General features: G+C 45.2%; 1 protein-coding gene across 6 annotated transcripts in view; it reads right to left on the reverse strand.

The window, feature by feature from the left end:
• Positions 1-848: 848 nt before the first annotated feature.
• The window catches only part of LOC119444886 (nose resistant to fluoxetine protein 6), a 123,832-nt gene continuing 101,286 nt past the window's right edge, over positions 849-23,394 (reverse strand). The window contains exons 10-15 of one of the 6 annotated variants that reach the window (XM_049663720.1): positions 14,501-14,583; positions 13,759-13,881; positions 13,420-13,540; positions 12,480-12,669; positions 3,557-3,699; positions 849-1,273 (exon numbers count right to left, since the gene is read on the reverse strand). In XM_049663720.1, coding sequence (XP_049519677.1) covers positions 1,040-1,273; positions 3,557-3,699; positions 12,480-12,669; positions 13,420-13,540; positions 13,759-13,881; positions 14,501-14,583 — 894 coding nt within the window. In that variant the 3' untranslated portion in view covers positions 849-1,039. The remainder of the gene's footprint in view (positions 1,274-3,556; positions 3,700-12,479; positions 12,670-13,419; positions 13,541-13,758; positions 13,882-14,500; positions 14,584-23,394) is intronic. The other 5 variants (XM_049663716.1, XM_049663715.1, XM_049663718.1 and 2 more) reach the window with 5 other exon arrangements.

Genomic DNA, 23,394 nt, shown 5'->3' on the forward strand with positions numbered 1-23,394 from the left:
GACACCATATAGTAGAATAATTTTGCCAACCTGTGGTTCTTTGCCGTGCTGGTGAAGGACTGCAGCATCTCATTATCACACAAACCAGCACTGTACTCAACGGCTGATAAAAAAATATACTAAGATATAGGGTGTGTTGCAATACTCGCCTTAGATGGCTAAATAGACAGCTAAATGGACGGCGGCCATCTTAAGTCTCGTTCCAATTCTCACGAAGGTGTCAAAGTAGACAGCATCGCGAAGACAGCATCGAAGTCAAGAACGATGCAGGCTACTTTCCTGTCTAAACAAGACGGCGACTGAGCAGGGCGCTTAGAAACACGACGGGAAGGTTGTCTGCGCACATAAAAACGTAAACACGCTTTTCTATATACCCTTAATGTAAGTCACATCATGTTTTTCATAGGTTCGCATGCGAAAATACTTAAAATACAGAACTAATGTGTGCTTTTCTCAACTTTCTTCTGTCGCCGCGAGATGGCGTCACTTGCAGAAGCGTCTTCCAGACGGCTCGAAACGCGTTCCATTTACTTGGCCTCGAAGCTGTCTTGGCTGTCTTCGTAGACGTCAAAGTAGACTGTCTACGATGATGCAAAGAATTGGAACACAGCCATAGTTCACTCTGTCGGCAAGATCGTGCACGATTCTTCATTTTGTTGCCTGATTTTCAGCAACAGTTACATTGAACGCGACCATGGCACGTAGCTTGTATTCCCTCCCCTATTAAGTAGGAAAAAGAAGCACACCCATTCCTTCTCCTTTTCTTAAAAAAACGTCGCAGCAGTGACGCCTTGGCTACCTATAATCGCTTCACAACAGGGTGGCAGTATACGACCCGTAACGTCGGCCTGAGCAGTATTTGCACCCATGTCTCCAGTTCAATAGCGGTATTAAATGACCGATGACGAGTAATATGTTCACCGTTTCGCTTCTTTCCATTGAAGACATCACGTGCTTGCTAGTTCACAATATTCCGAGCAGGAATAGAGGCTCGCAGTGATTGGAGAACCTGACGTGAAGTCTCCGACTTGCTGTCCGCTTAGCAGCGAGAGAAGACAGTGTCTTCTGCATTCTCCGGTGCTTTCACGTCGCTACCACCTTGGTTGTTCCCAGGTTGTGTCTTTCCCGAGTTCCCTCCTCCTCTTCGTTCTCCTCCTCCAATTAGCCGGGTGAATAACAGCTTGTCAAGAGCAGCTGTCGGTGCCTCGCAAATAAGAAAAGATAAATAGGAGAGCAAGAAGCTCCAGACGAGCAGCAGAAACAGCAACGTGAGCTGAAACGGAAGCGAGGAAAAACATATTGTTCACTATCTTCAACAAAAACACCTAGAGGTGAACATTTTTTTAAATTGGTATTCAAACAGGCCTCATAGAAAAATTGGTGCATCGCCTTATAAATATATCAGTTCCAGAGGTTATTTTAGGTGGTTTTAACGCGGCTTATTGATTTTTGGAGAGACTATAATGGTATAGTACGACCACTGCAAAGCTTGTACTCCTAGTCCTTCCATTTATGTCACCGATAATTTTCCGGCTACCAAAATCACTCCTCACGCGTCTATTAGTGCTACAGCAACAATAGCTGATTACCAGCCTTACTAATTTTGGTACCTTGGTATCATTTGGTACCTTGTTTTACCGTTACACGTCTAATTTTTTTACGATGCGCACCTCCACATTTATCTAGTGCTGTTTCTCCAATCCCATCCATCATTGCTCCTTTATTCCTTTCAGTTAGCACAAGTTATCACATATGGGGCATTTGGCTACCCTCTTTGCTCCTCACTCTCTTTACTGTTGCAGCTGCTACAACCACTTGTATGGCTACTCATACAACCAGCAGCCAGCGCTTGTATCGTCGTTTCTTTCATTGCCTCCTGCGTGTGGCCCTGTCTTTGAACGATTAACCTCTACCCGCAACAATAAGCACAACTGGCTCATGTCCTATCCATTGCCGCCACTGTTTGTATTAGTGACGCTGTGCAATCATCGTGCTACACCATCATCGTCGTTATCGGCCACTTCATATATTCAGTACCCATCGTGATGATTCAGTAACTATATAACGTATCGCTGCTGAGCACGACGTCGCGGATTCGTTTGCTATGCCACGTGATGGGAACTGACTGCGAAAAACGTTCATGTACCGTGCTTTGGGTGCGCGATAAAGAGCCCCAGTTGGTCAAAGTTAATCCGGAACGCCGCACTTCAGCGTATCTCATAACCCACTGAGCAGTATAGGCACGTTCAACTCCACAATTTAAATCATGTACGTCCAGTGGACAAAGATTTGACGAAGTGATCTTATTAAGTCGACTGCACGCAATGCCACGTGCTTTTCCCAATCTTATCGCAACACTTTCTAGCGCTACCCTTTCTTAACACCCAGGGTTCGGATCAGTCACAAGGTTTGCCCTCACCACATTACATGCTCATTCTCACCAGACTGCATCCTTATGCTCACTAAAACGCATTTTTATGCTAAGTGTAAATAATTACTGCTATGACTAAGGGCTATAAGCTGTCTCAAGCTAAGCCGGGCTGGTAGCTAGTTCTTACTTTTGCCAGAACCCATGTATGTCAATGTGGTGGCTCACAACTCTATAGTCCTATAGATGTGATCGCGCCGAAAGGTGCAGATTCTTTTTTTTTTATACTTGCAATACTTTGTTGGTTCTGTTTATTCTTTCAACCACCAATTATTCTGCCGTGACGAGCTTACTATGCTGGGTCAATGGTACATTTATTAGTTGCAACTACAATGATGCGACAAAGGTAAAGGTAAAGAACTATATTTCAGGGATATTTGTATCATGCTGATTAGGGCGATGGCCTTCAAGCTAATCTTCCGCCATACCGTTGACCACATTTATACTTAGTGCCTCACCGATAACATTGTTGGAAGACGTATTTTTCATGTAGTTCAGAAATTTTGTATTGGCAATTACTCGCGACGCGCTGCATGACACCGTTTTTTTTTTCACAACCTTTGCACATAAGCACTCGTTTGTAGTTTTGTTTCTTTGCACACATTTCTGTCGCAATGCACGCACTGAACATATATATAGCTTTCCCTGAAAGCTTAAACATTGTCAACCTTATCCAAATCCTGCCCCTTCGCACGAATTGAGCCGTATATATTTACTCGCGCAGAGCGTCCACCACACGTTTAGTGATCATGTGCGCGAGGCATTTATTACGCAAAAATCCGCACTTGTAGGAGTGGCTGTGTTCACAGCGCGTTAACAAGCATTGCGGTCAGCAATCTAAACGAGACAAAAGCTTCACATAGAGAGGGACAAAACGAAAATGCATTTTGGGATTTTACGCGTCGGAACCACAATATTGTTATAAGGCACACCTTAGTGAAGGACGTCTGATAAATTTTCACCTCCTGGGGTTATTTAACGTGAACCCAATTCACGGAACAACAGTTTTCGCATTTCACCCCCATCGGAATGCGGCCGCCCCTGTCAGAGAGTCGAACCCGCGCCCACGTGCTAAGCAGCGCAATGCCTTAGCCATAACTAAGGCTCCGTTAAGTCAGTACTACTTACCTGATTGAAGACCGACCAGGACATTCGTTCCCTGGACGCGTGAAACAAGAGGTGGAGGAAAGGCACGTGGATCAGGTAGACGCCGAAGGAGAGCTTGCTCAGCGGCACGTAAGCGTTCCAGGATAGCAGCTTCGATAGAGCTCCTGCAGAGACAAACACCGAGGAAATTGCTTCTTTTTCACTCTGTCCACAGGTTCTGAGCTCAGCCAGACTTCGGCCAGACAGAAATAAAAAGACATAAAAGAACGCATCGGACGCGGACTTTCCAAGTACGAAGCACTCTAGGGGCCCGGGCTGTCGGCGTATAATGTGATCTCATATGTAATGGTCACGGGCATAAACAGGGTCAAAACAAGTGCAGTATTGATCAAAACTGGTTGAAAATAAACTAACATGACTCATAATAATGTTAAAGATAGGAATAATCAAGCATTAAGCGCATTATTAGCAGAAACTTGAGGAAATCATAAAAATCTTGTAATGTTATCCTCTTGTCGTCGTGGTCACGCGCAATAACAAGTTGTCAAAGACGGGTCAAAACAAGTGCAGAATTGATCAAAACCGGTTCACAATATGCAAGTTGTTATTAAGGATGACCACGTCTACGTCCTAGATAACGGCGGTGACTACATCAGATCCCAGAGGGATGTACGAGAGCACCTGAATGCCATCAAGGTATGTTATGCTGCGTAGGGCGGTCAGAGCACCCGCATTCTGGACGTCATCCGCCAGTAGATTTTTTCGGATGTTCACTCGAATGTCCAATATTTGGTTGGGCACCAGGGCATCCATTTACATCTACGCAGATTGTCTGTTGAGTAGCTTCATGTTAACGGTAGCAAGCACGGGCAAAAATATGATGGTAATGGCGTCCGGCCTCTGCGTGTGTCTTGCTGTTTGCATACATGAATAGGGTTAAATGGTCCGATCAGATTAGAAAATATGCAGGTATGGGATGGGTTTCGTTGATGCGGGACAAAGTGATCGTATACCTCCGGTATACCTCTGAACTTGATGGCCGTAGTAATGTTTCGTAGTGGTTGTGGAGATGGGGACCCTGATGGTGATGGCCCGCACTTTGGTATGATGTTTCCTCACAAGAACCGGTCCTGTCAGCATTTGGTATTGTATGGAAAAGCTGGCTTTATTGCAGTGATCTTTTAACAGCCAGATGCGTACAGACTGAGCCCCTCCCCCCCCCCCCCCCCTATGCACACACCAGATAAGGATGAACGCTGCAGTCGTAGTATCGGATATCTGTAGTTATTCCAAAATTACCTCTAACCCCGCAATAAAAGAAAGGGGTCCCGGTTGCGTCCCGAGACTGAACCACGCAAACTACCTGCAGAGCGCTCGTTCTTAGTGTAAGCTCTTTGAGATCACGTTCTAGCGCACCATGTCTGCGCACAAATCATCTGCCGCTTCCCGCTCATATCTCATTCTGTTACACCAAGGATTTAGCGCCAACATTACAGTTCACATGGAGTACCCAAAGTGATCTGTACTTTCTCGCACAAGTATGAACTTCGGAAGTTGACTCCTAGTAGAAGCGTAACAATTGTGTTGCAACGGCGACAGAGTTCAATTTTGTAAAAAGCGTTGTCATGCTTTGCCAAATGTTCACAAATATTTTCTTATGGAGGACAGGGAAATGGACAAGTTGAGATACGTTAGTAGCTGCAACCATGCGACTTAGGACAAGGACTAAGAAAGGAAGGCGACACCACAAGGCACTATTACTTTTTCTCATGCTCATCATGCTCACTTGTGGTTTGCTATAGGCACGATAATCCACAGTTTCACGTGCAACTCTTGCGGCTGCGTTGCAACCGTGAGGTGTTCTTTGGCGAGTGCCTATCCTTCGGCACCTACAAAATTTGCCGTTTTGCTCCCCTCGCTCCTTCTGTGATTTCATGCTATTCGTAAGAGCTTTTATTATGACATTCGACTGCGGCAAGAAACAATTCTCGCATTCTGCTAGATCATGTGGTTCTTTAGTGGTATTTTTTTTGTATTCTACGTCGAAAAGAACAATACTATATTGCGTAAAGAACGGGGACGAGCGACAGGCAGATCCGTCAAGAGAGAGAGATAGTGGGGGGATATAAGGAAAGCAGTGATGTTAACTAGTCAAGAGTCCGGTTGGCTATCCTACGGGGGAGGGGGGGGGAGGAGGGAGGGAGAAGGGGAAGAGAAAGAAGGGAGAGAGAGTCAAATTCACAAACGTTTTTGCTGGCAGTGCTTGGCAGGCACGGTTAAGCCGCAATCAATTTGTTTGACAAATTAGATTGACTAAACTGTGACCTGAAACTGAAGATGAACAAGCCCTCCTGAAAGAGGGAGAAATACCTTAAAATACTAATTTAAACCTGCAGGCACCTTCAATGTGACCTTAAAATTAAAAGCACCGCAAGTAGCTATGCACACGAAGTGAAAACTAGTTTTACTTGCACTAGTTCTGATGTAATTGATATGCTTGAGTGTTCCTTCTGTAAAAAACAATATATCGGCGAAACGGGACCGACAGAGAACGTCAGGTTAAAGGGGCATCGCGCGGACACAGCTAAGAAGCTTCCCAAAGCCGTCACCGAGCATTTCAACCAACCAGGTCATAACTTTAATAAACGTAAACTCTACATACTGGAGGGAAATTTCCAATCTGCGCGAGTTAGAATATATAGAGAATCGTACCTCATCCAAAACTTCAAGACATTGCAATCAATAGGCATGAACGTTTCAAAGGAAGCTTTACAATCTATTCGCTATGCTAATTAGCATAGCGAATAGATTGTAAAGCTCCCTTTGAAACTTCAAAGTATAGGCAACAGCACTTCGTTATTTTGCATTGGGTTGCTTAGATTTCTTTTTTTTTGTTATTCGATGGTGAACAATATTCAAATCTCCCTTTCCTTTCACTGATTCCTTTCGTTCATTTATTTATATATTTAACCCCCCCCCCCCCCGTTTTTTTTTTTTCACGAGCACCATTTTTCTGCCGCTACTTTTGTTTTCTCTTTCAGACACGATAGTTCACTGACCTAAACCGCAGCAGATACCCCCGCCCCCCCTCTCCCCGTCGTCCAGGCCCCTTCCACGAAAGAAAAAGAGGAACCTACAATGAAACGTCAACCGGCTAATGGACGGCGCTGCCTCAAATTCCTCCACCGACTATCAGTAGCGCATTACCTTTTCAATTCTACACCCTCGTCGATAACACACTCACGCTCGTTACCTCACCCACCCGCCATTCCTTCTCTCCCCTTTAGAAGAACCCTACCTATATATACTGTGCCGAGGAGAGCATATGTCACCTTGAATAAGACAAGTCCACTTGTCGAAACATTGGCTCCTGTACTTACCTTGTTCTCGTGTTGCTCATCGTGATTTAATTTCTAGTATTTATAACTCTGTCGTACTTTGCAGCTTTTAAACGTACTGCGTTAAACATTCAGATATAAAAGCACAATCGCGTCTTTTCTTGTTTTTTTTTTTTTGTTTTTCATTCTAACCGAAATCTGCGCCTTCCTTTTTTCGCAGTACAAAAAATAGATAAAGACAGCAGATTAAACTCAATCGTAATCTTCATTCTGCGAGTCTACTTTTGACTTTCCAGTTAAATATTGTGCAAAGGAGCAGATTTGTGACGTGGGCAGTTTTCTTCCAAGCACGTGCTCAAAATTGATTGCGTTCTTCTCCCGTTGCAGAAGTTTGCTACGGTTTCGCTTGACGGCAGCGCGCCTTCTGTACCGAATTTCGCAGTATAGCGAATACGTGTCTGCCTAGCAGGACGCTTCATATTGGCTTTGAGAATCCGCTTTTGTCGCAAGCGAAGAAAGTTTGGCTTTCAAAACACGGCATTCCTTCTAGCCCATCGATAGCACACTGATAAACCATGTGAACACCGGCACGCGATTATGTAGATTTCGGGGTAAACATGTAATTACTATTCAATCCACTATATTTCTTTGTCCCTAATCTTCACAAGAGGAAGCCCGTACACCCCGTTGAGGCCACTGGAATATTAATGGGGTGCTTCTTGTTCGATGACATTACCCTGCATGCACACCGCAGTAATCGACAAAACTCATGAGCTCGCACCAGTGAGTTGGATGTATTGCGAAAGGCTTCACCTAATGTGTCTCGACATGTTCGAAATAAAAGGATCAATATCTTTCTAAGTCTCTGAGTTTGCTTATTTTCTCGAATTGCTCCTTGTTCTCAAATAAATTGAGACCCGCTCTGTGTATTCATCTAGGTAAGGTGCCTGCAAACGCAGCGCGCGCAGGCGCAGACGACGATATGCAATTCAGACGAGGCGCGCAATCAACGTGCTCCCGAGCTGCCGAGCCTCCGCCAGTATGGTGGCGCCATCTAGTTAAGGTGCCTGCAAACGCGGCGTGCCCCACATGCAAGTCGCAGTTTTAAGGCTTGATGGAGCTCAGCAGACTGCTGTGCAGAGAGCATTACAAGCCGCGGCTCGCCGTCGACGCCAGGGCGGACAGTTCAGATCGTTCGCATCAAAACGAGGCGAACAGACTGCCGCGAAGACCCTGTTGTGTGTGGTGCCCAATTTTAGCTACTCTTGAGCCGCTCAACCAGCTTACGCTGTGACTGTGCTGCGTGTTCCACGCAGGTCTGTCACTTTTAGGGGCGAAGCACCTTAGGGCCGAGCCTTGTCCCTCGTCGTCGTCCGTTGTCCGTAGCTCTGGTTTGCATGGAGACCGCTATATACTCTACACATGTACAGTATATACAGGGTGTCCCAGCTATCACGCAGCACGATTTAAAAAAAGAGGAACGGCAGTTAGGTGAAGCCAACCTAGTGCGTATTGTTTCCAGTACAGTGGAGTAGGCGCCAGTAATTTTTAGGGGCGAAGCTCCTTAGGGCGTGGGTCTGTCCTTCCTCCGATGTAGTATGTAGCCACCTGTAGTTTTATGAAGTGTTCACTAGATGGCGTAAGTGTCGGTCTTTCTATATATAAGTGTATATAATGTCATTAGATGGCACTAGTTTTTCGTATAGTTGATGAGAAAACCTACAATGGAGTGCGACGGGATTACCGCCAGGTGTGTTATAATAAAAGGTGCTCGCTCTTGGCGCGCTTTCTCTTTCGCTCGGAGTCGCTGGATGGAAGACAAGGCTGCGGAGCGGAGAGCGCGGAAGGCGGCGGCGGCGCGCGCTCGCGGGCAGAATCCCGCGGTGAGAGCCCGCGAGGCCGCGGCTTCACGACAGGCAGCGCGGCGGCGGCGCGAAGATCCCGTAGTGCGAGAACGAGAGGCAGAAGCGGCACGGCGGCGGCGCGAAGACTCAGGCGTTCGCGAACGTGAAGCAGCGGCGTTATCAAACCGTTATCCCTTCATTTCACGGACCACAAAGCCGTGGTAATGAAGGGACTCCGCAGACCAAGCATATAAGAAGAAGCGTCTAAGAAAATAAAACGTATTGTATATATACACACACTGTTTCTCACGTGTTTACTTGATCATATACTGGGCGAATTACTCGGATTATTCACGGTTTACCGATGATCCCTCCGGAGCTTAGCCCCATCATCATCATTCACCTCATGGATATGCTGTGATTTTTTCGTTACTGAGATTCAATTAATTAATTGTAATTAATTATCTAATTCGAGAAGTACTGTCCTAATTTCAAAGTGTCAATGAGAAAGTTGTAGAGCAACATGAAAAACTCCTGATAGAGATTTCTGTTGCTCAATACGTGGTACATAAATGTGTTTTTTAGAGCGTGAAAGAAGCCCGCGAATGCACGCAAAATGCCTTCTAGCGGGCAGTCGCGCGGCGTGAAACCGCGCGTCCCTCGCGCCCTACACTCGCACATACAGCTTCCGGAGCGCGGCGACGATTTCATCGCCGTTGACGTCATACGGAACCTCACAGCGACGACGACGACGACGGCAGAAATCCGCTTTGGAGTGTCCATATAATTGCTATCGCAATAAAACGCGGAAATAGTGGCGGCGCTGCCGTCGCCTTATTCTGAATCTCTGGCCAATAAACGTTGGCTCCGGCTGTTTCGGCAGCGCTCATTGGCTGAGGCGAGCTCGCGGGCTGAGTAGCTGTCGTCTGCTCGCCGCACCGTCGTTGTTGCGTCGTTTTCGTTCTTTTCGCTGCTCTTTTTTCATTTTATTTACAATAGATCAGTGGAGAATAATCTCAGTGTTACCGCTACCGAGTATCCGCCATGCCGCTGCGGTAGGTCTCCGACGCGACAAGCATCCTGCCAGCGATCGGGCGCTGATTCGGGAAAAAGTGACAGTGGCGCCACCTAGATTTTCAATAAAAAATGCCTCAGCGCAGAGCTCTCGTTGGACCCACTCCCCCAATCTAGTACTCTCTAGTTATACGTAGCCTTCCCTCCCTCCCTCCTGTCCCCCAATGGCCTTTTGCGCGACGGAAGAAGTCGCGTTTGCTCTCCGCCATGCGTTCGCTCCCCGTGAAAACGCGCGTCCCTCGTGCGTTTTCACTCGCACATACAGCATACAGCGGGCGGCGACGATTTCATCGCCGTTGGATTCTATACGGAACCTCACGGCGATGGCGGCGACGACGAAATGACGAGCGAGACGAGGGACATGTAGGAAATGACGAGGGAGATGTAGGAAATCAATGAAATGTATGCAACATTTATTATTGCGATAGCAAATATATGGACACTCCAAGCGCACTTCTGCCTTTGCCGTCGCCGTGATGCTCCGTATCAAGTTCAACACGATAACGTCGTTGCCGAGCGCCGTACGCTGTATGTCGCTGTAAGCTTCCGTACGCTGTAAGCTTCCGAAGGTCAGCCGAAGATCGCGGCTCAATCTCGCACGCATGAGGGAGGAAGGTGGGGCGGAAGCACACCATCCTGTTTCGCGCGCGAGCCACGGGGGGACGCGAGGGAGAGGCAGGGAGGGGGGGGGGGGGTGTTCTCAGGCTGCTGCTTACGGCGCGGTCGCACGGGCGCCGTAACTTAGAGCGATCTGTGATGTAAGCAAAGTGTGCCCAGTGCCGATGCGCTGTTCTTTGGACGCTTAGTTCACGTTGAAGCGAGAGACAGCACGAAGGTCAATTCTGTCGCTGCTGCTGCCCCACTCCAGCGCTTTGACAACGAGTTTCCGCGGTCATCGAGCGAGGTGTGTTCATGTTTGCCTGTGCGCGCGTGCAACTGTGCTTGTTAAGTTAGTTAGCAATGGAATGATTACAACTTCATACGGCCGATAACACTACTATCCTTGCTTCGTATAGCTGTCTACTAATTTGCTATCCCAATCGATGCTTCGCCTTTCGGGCACAACTGCGACTTTTTTAAGTACACTGTGTCTGGCTGGTTGGTTCTACTGCAGGTGGCGGCGCCATGTGCGCTATATCATTATAAGCCGTTATAGATTTTTAGCACATTATTTACGCGCGTCGAACCATTATGAACCGCGATCAGCCGTGCTCCGGCGGTGGGTACGTCTGGCGTGGCAGTGCGGCCCGTATCTTGAAAGCGATGTTAGATGCCGACAGAGAGTGCCGACTGCTGATAGCTTGGCGCGTTGTGTTTTCACCGCTCAATTACCGTTGAATAGAGACGCGCGAGTCGATATCTTGAAAGCGATCTGGGAAACGAGCAGAGTGCTGAGTGTGCTGAGAGCTCCGTGAGCGCTGTGTTCTCGATGCCTCGTTGGCGCTGAAGAGACAGGCAGCACGAAGGTACAGTCGCTCGCTGCTGCGGGCTCTATCTTGAAAGCGATCCTCTTATGGGAAGGAAGGACAGACGCACGGACACTTTTTTCGTTGGGTAAGCATAGAAGTGCTTATGCATTTAAAAAGAATAAGGGATGTATAACGAAATGCTGGACCGAAAAACATGTATGGTGTACCTGATTAAATCAAGCAGGCTACGTGACAATTAGTCACCACCACTTTTCAAAGGGGATGGCAATAAATCATCATTATCATCATCAGCAACAGCAGAGTAGCATCCTATTGTGTCACTTTTCACGCGCTGGCTGGCTGGCTGCAGCCAGCCAGCCCCCAGATCCTCTCCTACATATAGCCGGAACTAATCGACCCCCACTGTAAGCTGCGTGGAGAGATCGCCACTCGCAACCACATTACCTGGGACTGCCGGAAGGACCCTCCCCCTCTACTCTCACACGGCCGCTCCCTCATCCGGGGCATGGAATAATATCCTCGCCGGGACCAGCCTGCATGGGGGATCAGCTCCGGACCGTGGACAGAGCCGGGGAGGTGGCTGGCAGGCACGACCTGACAGACTACTTCCCCCCTTGAACGACACGTTTTGTCGAATAAAGTTGTACCTACCTACCTACCCACGCGATATGAGATGCGCGCAGCGTAGCGTCGATGCGTGCCAAATTTGCATTGCAGTTATGTCGTATTCCACCAGGCGCCACGACATGTAGCAGTTGCATATGTAGTGGTAGGAAGTAGATAGAGAAGCTTTGAGGAAGAAAAAAGATGATGATGGAGATGTGTACAAAACAGCTAGAGTGAAAAAAGTCACAGATATGCGCGCAGCGTAGCGTCGATGCGTGTAAACTTTGCATTGCAGTTGCGTTGTGTTCCACCAGGCGTCACGACATGTAGCAGTTGCATCGTATCCTGCCACGTGTCAAGGGATGTGACATGTGCTTTGCGTAGTCTCGATACCTGTGTTTACTCTTCGGTACACATTATGGCGCCTCCTCGCAAGGTGCGAACCGCTGCTGAAAAAGCGAATCGTAGAGCTACGCGCGCAGCTCTAGCCAGGGGACGTCAGGCCCAGCAGCACAAGGCTGTGCAGCGGTCAGCACAATCCGCAACTCGCCGCCGATGCCGGGTGGACAGTTCAGTTCGTTGTCGTGCAAACGACGCATGGTTCATAGCATAAACAGAATGACACATAAGCATAAAGAACTTGCTTGCTTACCGCCTCGTCCCGTGGAGCAGGCGAGCGTGATCCACACTAGGAAGAGCGTCCAGAGGATGCGGTCGAAGAATGCCGCAAGGAGTGTCACGCCCCGTGGCACGGGATTCGGGCTTCTGTACCAGGCGAACTTCACAAATACGCAGAACAGACAGCAGGCCACGGAGACGTACCAGCCAGCCTGCTGCATCCGCTGGAGAAATGAACGCGAAACACACGTCACTGCGAGACTCAGTGCGGGATCTCGCAAATATGCAAGTAATGAGGACCGCAGCAATAATACATTTGCTTGCTACGCACGGTCTTCGGATTAAGGAACCTTAAAGCTAGTATTACCATCTTACAGGTGCTGAGTGATTAGATAATTTCATGAACTGACCCGGACTTCGGTGGCTACGGTGTCTTTCGGGTAAACACGAGGTTGGGGGCTCAATTCCCGGCCCGGCCGCATTGAGGTAGGGGTGGAGTGCGAAAACGGCCATCTCGAATGACCATAAGTATAATGTCCGGAAATGCGGAACATGATGCGTGCGAGACGCATAGCAGCCTCTCTCGGCGGGAACTGGAGCTCCAAAATTTATTAATCTTTGGAAAAGATCAATTTCGGAACATCTTCGAAAACAGGTAAATCTGTTGGTACCTGAACCGCTTGACTATTTCACTAGGGCCTTCCTTGTATTCTAGAAGGGTCAACGACTGAACTCGGCAAGTTTCAAAGGTTTTTAATCAACCCCAAGGGTCGAATTACGAAAACAATATCTTGATATCCGGGACCTCACGCTGACGTACCAGTGCCGAAACTTAAGTCCAAAATTCCAGAACGATACAATGGCCTTCACGTTCTCTTTCCTTAATTTAATAACATATTACACCTAAATTAACAAAATTAGCTTTATTCAAGCATGCGTAGCCCCTTAGCATGTGAGGGTTGGTTAAAACGTACCTTAGATATTTTCCTCTCCTTGAAGTCGTCTATGACGAGGTACGTCATGCAGCCGGCGAAGTAGCACACGGCGTGATAGTAGGGCCGGATGTAGTAGTCGTCGAGAGTTCGCACCATCACGCTGAAATGATTCAAAGAAAATAAAGACTCAGGAAAGAATAAAAGAACAACTCTATAGCAAGGGGAAACGATTATTGCGATTAGTGAAGGTCTACAGCTGCAGGCTTCGGTGACCTAGTATCACGACAAAAGAGTGCTACGATGCTGATAGAGAGCTTGGTGAATGTTCCCCTCAGTGATTGCATGCACTTATAATTGGCAGTGATTTTCAATACTCACTCCGGAATCGACCCTGGGAAGATCATAAACGGCGAAAGCTGAAAGACTGCAACGACGCACGTTCCAACAATGCAGCCCAGCAGAGATAGAAGGGCGAATGCTCCCACCGCAAGAGTCCTGCGCCTGTGAATCAAATGTCCTTGTCGTTAGAACATCAGTAGGACTGTTCTAACACGGTAAATAAACCTTTTTTTTATGTGAAGCTTTTTATCTGGCCGCTTTCTGCAGAGATACATATATGGGAGAACGACTCGTAATCTTGTTCGTGTAATTTACAACAGAGCGTCATTTAGTTGTTGCATGATGCTTTGTACGTGCGTTTATATTGCTATCTTCCTTTTGGAAGCCAACCAGTCGTCAGTAACGCTTCGGTTATATCTTTAAGTATGCAACTAGGCCAACAACAAACTCGGCAAGGTGCAAATAAAAGCACCCATATCGACAAAACACCAGTGAAAAAATACTTATGCGCGAGAGCATCGTATTGCAGTATGAGCATTTTGTTCAAATTAAAAAATATATTGAGTTACTGGCGCGCTTTGGTAGGTCGCTTTCATTGGAATCTGCCAGGCTCGAGAGCAGATGTTCTAATGCTTCATGGTTGCTTTATTGAATTGTACGCGTAACAAGAACTTGTATTATATATATATATTGTATGCACTGTAACAAGTAAATTATGTCGCATATTTATTTTCTGTGTGTGGTCCTTCTCAATATGCTGCCCTTTCTTAAACGAGCTCACCGTTTGAATATCAGCAGTGTGACAAGTGAGACGACGAACAGCTGGAAATCCGTTGACAGGTACCACATGTGCGGTATGACATCCTGGCGCGGAAAAAAAAGAAAAGGATATTGCGCGTAAAGCATGTTCACTGTTATTGACGAGAGAGAGAGAGGGAAAGCGCTTGGCTTCTGTCTACGTCTTCCTTCCGTCTAAGGTACGCGCTTGTTAAACCAGCCAGTAGGATCCACCCCAGAACCCCAGGTGGTCAAAATTAATCCTGAGCCCTCTACTACGGCGTGCCTCATAATCAGAACTGGTTTGGCACGTAAAACCCCAGAAAGAAGAAGAACCCAGCAAGACGTTCCATTATCCCTGTTTTTAACCTTTACACAACGCGTGCTACTCCATCTGTCAGCCCCCTTTATGATTTTCGATTTCCATGCCTGCTGAAGATGACCGAACAGGGTAAGTGCCCCTTGTTATCCTTTGCGCATGTAGCAAGCCTTGGAGACAGCCAGTACAGGTAGCTAAAGGAACACTTCCCACCAGTCCCACAGGCGCCATATTTAAGACCTGTGAGTGTGGCGCTAACATCAGATATTCACCCACTAGTTTGTGATACGTCAGTGGACACCATACTTCATTATCAATGTAGGCACAAACAACCTTAACACGCAGAACGCCACGGAAACGATCGAGTCTATAAACGACGTAATACGCACAATACAAGCAGCTTGTCCAAACGCACACACAACCGCGACAACTGTTGCTTCCCACTTACAAAACAAACACCGCTCACTAATTCACCAAACTAACGCACTCATGAAACACAATGAGGAGACTAACAAACTCAACTCGGTAATAAAAAAAATTTAACTTAGAGCACCTCCACAAGAACGTTGACACAATGCATCATGCTGAAATACGCGAATGACCGCACGAACACCTACCGTGGTACGGCTTAAACATAAACCCAAGAGGAATACTCTGTGTTTTATGTGAAAGCTAGTTTCCCTACGTATAAAATCTTTTATTAAGGAGAAGTACAGAACAACAATGGTTCAACGTACAACAGAAACCGCATCCTCCGACTCTGCCAACCGTGCTACACCGAACAACGAAACTGCAACAACCTACGGGCTTAACTGAACCAGAGCTGGAATTAAGTGAGGCGTGCGTAAAGAAACCTGCCAAACAGAAGCACACCACACGTAGTTCTACCCGCAAAAAGCCAAATAAATCATAGTCATTGCAAGTTAATAACCCTATTCGGCCACGAATCACCGAATTTCTAAACGCTAGAAAACCTAATAAAACAACGTAATCCCTTAAGGACTAAAACTGAAGGCTGCACCAGTGCTAGGAACACTCTCACCACACCATCGTGCGAACTAGCAAACATTAAACAATGCCTCACTCTCACGTTTAAATATACTGAAGAAACACTGCGAAGAACAACTCGAAAGGTTTAGCCACACACTTCGGTACATAGCTCTGACAACGGATGAGATAAAAGATTTAGATCATTACCACGAAATACAGTCTATGAAATTGATTCAAAAACAGAGGAAAAAAGCGCACTTTAATAAACAATAGCCTGCCATGCAAACAGCCACCTCATGTCAACAAGAGGGAGCTCCAATCTATAAATACCAGACGTGGCTGAAGTCTCCACAAAAATAAACTAGTCTAATGCTGTAGATATTTCAAAAACATTAGGTGGCTAAATAGGCGTCCTTAACTTAGCAAGGGCCTAAGCTTTTGCCCCACTAATAACACAATGAATGAATTCGAGCTTCACAAGGGCCTTTCGGAATTTTCCCGGCGTATGCGTACCACACATGTTTTCGCAGACAACAATGCACCAGATACTGGGACGACACCGCTTAGAGCACAATTCACTTGGACTCCTGAACCAGAACAAGCCGTAAAACTCGACCTATATCTTAAAATTGTCACTAAGAGAAATTATAAGCCCATCCAAGGCAGTTAAACGGCCTAAAAACATAACTTCCCCAAAGAGTCATATCACTTCAAATCTTAGTTGCCGGAACGACTTTGTCATTAAGGAAGCAGACAAGGGTTGAAATATAGCTATTTGGGCTGTAGATAAATACAAGCATGATGCTTACAGACAGCTAAAGTACCGTGAATATTGCCGTACGCTAGACAACGATCCGACATTACCTTACACACTGACAACTACCACCAGGCTGAAATCACTTTTGGCTGATGGATTGATAATACCGTCAGCATTCACATTTCTTAAACTGAGCAACAAAACTGCAAGGCGCTTCTACATGCTTCCAAAAATTCATAAATTTCCACGCACTGCACTATACACCACTCATATCTAGGGCGGCCGATATTTCAAACACCACTCCGACTGAGAGTATCTCCCTATTTCTGAACCATTTCCTTGGCGACTTATCTCAAAACACTTCCGTCATTTGTACAAGATAGCCCTCATCAACTGGGAAATATGGAGGACGTTAATACTAAAGGCACACTACCGCAAAACATAATTCTCGCCACGCTAGACGTCACTGCCCTGCACACCAACCTTCCAATCCCTGATGGTTTATCGTCGAAAAAAGAAACGCTGTCAAAACACAATGCACAGCACTCTGTTGAAGTCTACTTGTCTGTTCCTAAATTAGGTCTAACATAGAATTTCTTCAAATTTGACGTAAATTACTAATTACCCATTTCAATATATATATATATATATATATATATATATATATATATATGGAAAGGGAGATTTATTGAAGCTCGTCCGAGGGATCGCAAGTGGCTTTTTATGCACAGTCCTAGCTTTTGGCATCAGCAGCTCGAGCTCAGATATCGCGCCGAAGCGATGGCAGTGCCCACGGCGCCTACATGCATATTCCCCACTACACTAACAACAGATACATGGGACAAATATGGGTACAGTTTTTCACCAACCTATGCGAGCATATTTATGGGGACTCCAGAAATAGATTTTCTATCTCGATGGACAGACAAGCCCCACACATACCTACGATACATAGATGACATATTTATAATATGGGGACATGGTCAGGACAGTCTACATAAATCTGTTATATTCCTAAATTATTCACACCCAACATTAAAATTCACATTGGAATCCTTAACTGAGCGCCTAAACTTTTTGGACACAACAATATATATTGACAATGGAACACTAAAGAAAACTCCCCATAGGAAATGTTTTGATAACAGTAGTTAGAATATACAAGCCACCATCGCAGACATAGCAAACAAGGCATCTCTGAAGGTCAAGTCACACGACTGCGCCGCAATTGCGTTAAAAACCATGAGTACATAGACTCGACCGCCTTAAAGAAACCCTATCAAAGAGGAACCACCCCAATACTGCCCTTCAAAAAGCCTACACTGATGCAACCAAACTTGATCGAGCTGAGGTCCTCATACCCCACCCTAAGATCACAAGAACAACGTCCCTTCTTACTACTAAATTCTCAAATGCACTACCAAACGTGAGCAACGTTCTCACTAAATACTACCGAATTCTCACCAGCAACTAGAAACCTAATAAGATCTTTCTCGACCCTACCAGAGTAGCCTACAGACGCAGCGCTAATTTCAAGGACGTTCTTGTATACATGCCAAACTAAGTACAAAGAAGAAGCCAACATGCGGTCCCTGTGGTCGCCTCAGATGCTCTACATGCAAACAAATTCTGTCTACTACAACACTAAAACGTACAGTGTCGGATTGCCTTCACAAGTTAACTTCGAGTTTCACCTGCACGTCAAGCAATGTAGTCTACTGTCTAGAACGTGCCGCTTGTAACAAATAATGCATGTGTGAGACTGGACAACTTCATACAACGCTCAGCGGCCATCGAGCGGATACAAAACAAATCTACCTGAAGCAGTAGCCAGCGCAAATATACGGCGATGAACATGGCCATATATTTGATAAAACAAGGCTCTATATACTACAAACAAATTTCCGTTCACCTCGCGAGTGAAAATATACAGAATCATATCTCATACACAAGCATAAATGCCTACACCCGACGGGGATCAATATGGCACGTGGCAACTTAGAATCGCTAAGGCTGCAACTTGAACCTGAAATTCTCATATCATTAACAAAGTCACAAAACACGCTATGCCACCAGGTGACCTCTATTTTCAACATGACCTATTCCTTCATTTCAAGTTCTTCCCTGCCTCTCTCCTACCACGCAATTTATTATTCTTTTCTACGATTTTACGCATATATCAACCATACGGCCCCTTTTTCCATGTACAGCCTCCCACATTTTTAGCTATATCGTGCGAGCGTCCATCACACGTCATTTTAGCGCCTTTAAGTGGCGATAATCAGCGAGACCGGCAGAAGTACTCTCAAGTGCACTAAGCACTCTCCTGTGCAAGAGTCGTCTATTGCGATGTTCTCTTCAGGACGACGTGAACATGAGCACAAGTATGGTGTGGAATAGACGAGGGATCAATATTCAGCTTCTTGCTCCTATGCAACGATCCATCTTCTTACAATAATTATTTGTCATCACGTCCACAAATTAGTCGCACGTCGACTTGCGAATATAAGAGAGATTTATTAGGTCATTGTCATGATACAATTGAAAGAAAAGAAGAAAGGCGCTGCAGATATTTCGCAAGAGGAGCACGTGAACCCTCGTCTCTTATATGGGAGTAGGTAAGAGAGAAAGGTCCCTTGCGTGCTGGTTGAGCAAGGGAAAAATGCATCTGTACACGAAGAGCAGGTCACCTCCTCATACTGCACAATCCTTGCTTTTACTTTGGCTACTACTATACTGTTTTAAAGAATTATTCTGGTAGAACATTCACTGGAAGGCACTTTACAACTTTTATAGTATAGATAAAATATTTCACAGGGCCCTGGTGAAGGGTCTTTTGAAATTGCTGAGGAGCCCATCAAGGGGCTGTGTTACATGAGTAGTTTCACTGTATGCCTCACATTGACGAGCTTTGCAAAAAATCTGAGCCACGCTTGTTACTTTCTGCTGAAGTGCCGAAATTGTTTGGATACAGAAACCCTCCAAGAAATTTATTTCAGCCTGTTCCACAGCCATCTGCCGTACTCTGTTAGATCTAGGTTACATTCACACATTGAGACAGTTCTGAAACTTCAAAAGAGGGCTGTCGATTTAATCACTTTCTCACATTACAATGCTAACACAATGTCGCTCTTTCCAAAAGTAAACATTTTACCGTTTCCCTCATTACTAAGTTACAGTACTCTTATAATAATTATTATTAGCATCGTTACAATTACCCACTCTATGCAACAAATTTACCGAATCGGGACGCTCTACACGCAATAGAGACATGCGTGTAGACACAGAGACATGCTAGAACATTACAGATTACACAGAAGGAAATACCCACCAACTCAAAAAACGCTTAGTAGGGACAAAGCCGTGCACCTACGAAAACTTCAAACAAATTCCTTCCCACGTGCCGTATTACTGGACATGATACATCCCACACTATACGAATTTAATTGTCAGTTCTGTGAAATACCCAATACGCTCTATATTATACTATGGCAGTACAATGGCTCACGGAGGTGCCGAAAATTGAGCGCCATCTGAAGAGTAGTGGGAGGACCTGCTGGCCAGCGCTGACACGGAAGACCAGCGACGACTGGTGGACCGAACAAGGCGGACAGCCGAGGGCCATGGCACCGCGTCATAAGAAAGCCACCCACCTGAGGGTAGCATCCATAAAATCGCCGGTTCTATATTTTAATAAAGTCTATTTCATTATCATCTAGTTACAAAGGCTCATATTGCGTATATAAACAGACAATTTCAAGTGTTGGAGTAGTCGAGCGGAAAGTTCTGCCCACAGAAGTTATAACATGCAGTTAATCTTGAATGATAATTAAAACTGTATTTTCACTGTCTTATTTCCTATGTTTATTATTACATTCACGTCTTCTTTCTTTTTTCTGGTGCAATTTCCTTTACTTGTAAATGTTCAGTTATACTGTTTGTACTCTGAAGACTCTTTCTAGTGTATTCTCTTCTTTGTTTGATGTAAAATGCTTATTGTTGCTTAGTTCGTCAAGTACATGTGTGTATGCTATCTTAATTGCTTTGTTTCCTCTACATAGTTTTGTTATGGATCCCAACTAACCTCGTGCTCGGGATCCAAATGCATTTGTTCACATATCTTACTCAGTACTCCACACAAGAAATAAATATAAATTCAAGGAAACATTTTTTCTCATAGGGCCCTCTGGCAGTGAGGGGCCTAGGGCTGCAGCCCGTTTAGCCTATAGGTCAATCTGGTCCCGGTAGCAACTAAAATCACGACTGCAAATTTTCGCTCGCCATCACTTTTATCAGGTTGACATTGATATAAACAGCAGAAATCCTAAAATTCACTGCATGCAGAAAATAGCCTTAAATCAGAGGTTGCAAGTAACTTGTGTTCTCAAGAACCTAAACTTTGCTTGGGGTTTGCTGGCATGAAATCAGTTCCGATACCTTAGTTCTAAAACTCTATTTTGCTGACTGAAGCATTTATCATGGATGCAAAGTGGGTGTTGTGACAGAAAGCCGTTGCGCACATACAGGGAATAGTACTACGCTGCCAATCAAAAGGTTTATAGCTGTATTGTGCAAAATCACAATTATCTACAGGGAGGACCTGACACTGGCCATATCTTAAAACAACGGTTAATTACAGATGAGGTACAGAAATACGGGCACATAAACATGATGCTCAATGCAAGTGTGCCAGGTGCAAGCTTGACGCGCAAATGATAGTCCCTTTTCCGATACAAGTGGCATGATGACATACTTGGAAACAATGCTTGTTATTTCTTTATTCCCAAAATGCTCAGTTGTACAACATTTGTACCCAGACACAATGACACATCTCTGAATCACAGATGACACATCCCATCTGCCCTATGCAATACTTTGCCACATGAAATAGGAATCTCATTGACATAATCAGTTCTGGAGTGTGCAAAAGTGTTACGCTGTTTCTTGCTATGTTGTCTTTTACGGCGACTTGCATAATGCGGAAAAGAGTACCTTGACCTTATAGATGTTATGGATGCACGACAACACGACTATTATTTTTTCCTGATCAGAGGAGGCATTCGTGTCATTATATAAATTGAAATTCTTTAACAACGAGTATGCGACAGGTACTTGCATGTGGACAAGCGTGTGTAGCCTGCCAAAGGCAAGCACGTTGACGAAAGTATCTTTCAGTCATATTGGCAACAAAAATTTCCCATAGGCTTTTTTTGCGCGAAAGCTGACCACACATCTCATCTCCTTATCTAGCAGATTTAACGTTTCTGCTACAAGTCTGTGCTGTTTTCTTTGCAACGACTTGCTTTACATGTGTCTTCGACACGTAGGTCCTTCATCAGCTGTTTCTTTTTCAATTTTTTCTTACAACTTTGATGATTTCATGGCAACAATATATTGCGCGTTTTTGAAAGCTAGTCATACACTAGCCATTTTTTTCTTGGAAACCATCTTCGCAGCCAGGCGCTAAAGTTGTTGATAGACTAGTCATCTTGTTTGTTTTATGTAACAATTAGTAGCCTTGCATTTAAAATAGATCTGTTGTCCCCAATTGATATCTCTCTTTTTTCATTAGGTAATTAAGGTGGGCTACCTAATTATACGAACATAGTTATTCCTATTACATGTACGTACGCAGTCGTATGACTATTGAATATTTGATACATACTATTTTACAGGGAAGCGGTCTATGGTTAGGGTTCTATGCATATTTCGTTTCCGTCAACAGATCTGCGTGTCCAAAAACTGAGCTCCCAAATTTGATGGAAAATTGCTTCATTCTACGCTAAAGCTCATACGCCTCATCACTTGGATAGGCATTATCAGTAGATTAGTGATCAATAGGCACCATTTTCAAACTCAGTAGACTCTCAGGTAGATAATAAGTGTTTCTGAAAGATTTGCCGCTGTGCGACCTGCGTCGGCCATATGTAGGCTCGCACCGCCCTCTCTTTGCCGCCGTACCAAGCGCTTGCGTGCCTAGTGTCCTTCCGCTCCCCCGGCGTGGCGGTCCCGTCACACGTGTCTAGTTTTCTACTGCTCCCCGAGGTGACGGTAGTCTTCCACGAGAATGCGTGCCGCCGATCAAGACCGCCGATCAAAATAAAAGTGTGTGCGTGTGTGCATGTGTGTGTGTGTGCATGGGATGACCACCGTCGCTACTCAAAAGAAATAAAACTTGCTCATACTTTTCGTCTAATTTCTATGTCGTCTCTATATCATCTGCTAAACTGATTCGTTGGTAATTCACCTTTATAGCAGTGTAATATAAATGGCGCTTTATCTTTTATTCAATTTGTATTTGAAAACATTGACATTGTCCCACCCTTAATTCTTACACAATGCGCAAAAATGCATCCACGCCATAGTTGTGCTTTATGAAGTGTCACTATGTTGCATGTAGTAGTAGCAAAAAGCAGCTTTTTAGAGGGAACTTGATTGTGTTATCTTGTGTATTGTCTTCTTCTGCCATATGTATTGTAAATCGATAATTATATCCTGTCAATGGAACATACATTTATTTCATACAAATGCACTCGCTCCCTGTTCATTTAGCTTTCAAAGTTAGGCTGATTGTGCCCAGCCTATAGTATGTATAGAGGCATGTCTACGATATGGTACAAGTGTACGTGTGCTATGCTACTTTGAAGCCAGCTATCGTTCTCAGAGCAATACACTGAGTGGTGTTATTGCTTAATTATTATAAAAAAGGAAGCATAAGCCCGAGATTTATGGGCGAGAAAAATGCTTTGTGCATCACACCAAACATACAAACTGCATATAATCTGACTACATACCATGTGCCAATTTGTATTTCTAGTGATTAAGATAATGA

Source organism: Dermacentor silvarum, chromosome 3 (genome assembly GCF_013339745.2).
Source record: "Dermacentor silvarum isolate Dsil-2018 chromosome 3, BIME_Dsil_1.4, whole genome shotgun sequence".
NCBI lineage: Eukaryota > Metazoa > Arthropoda > Arachnida > Ixodida > Ixodidae > Dermacentor > Dermacentor silvarum.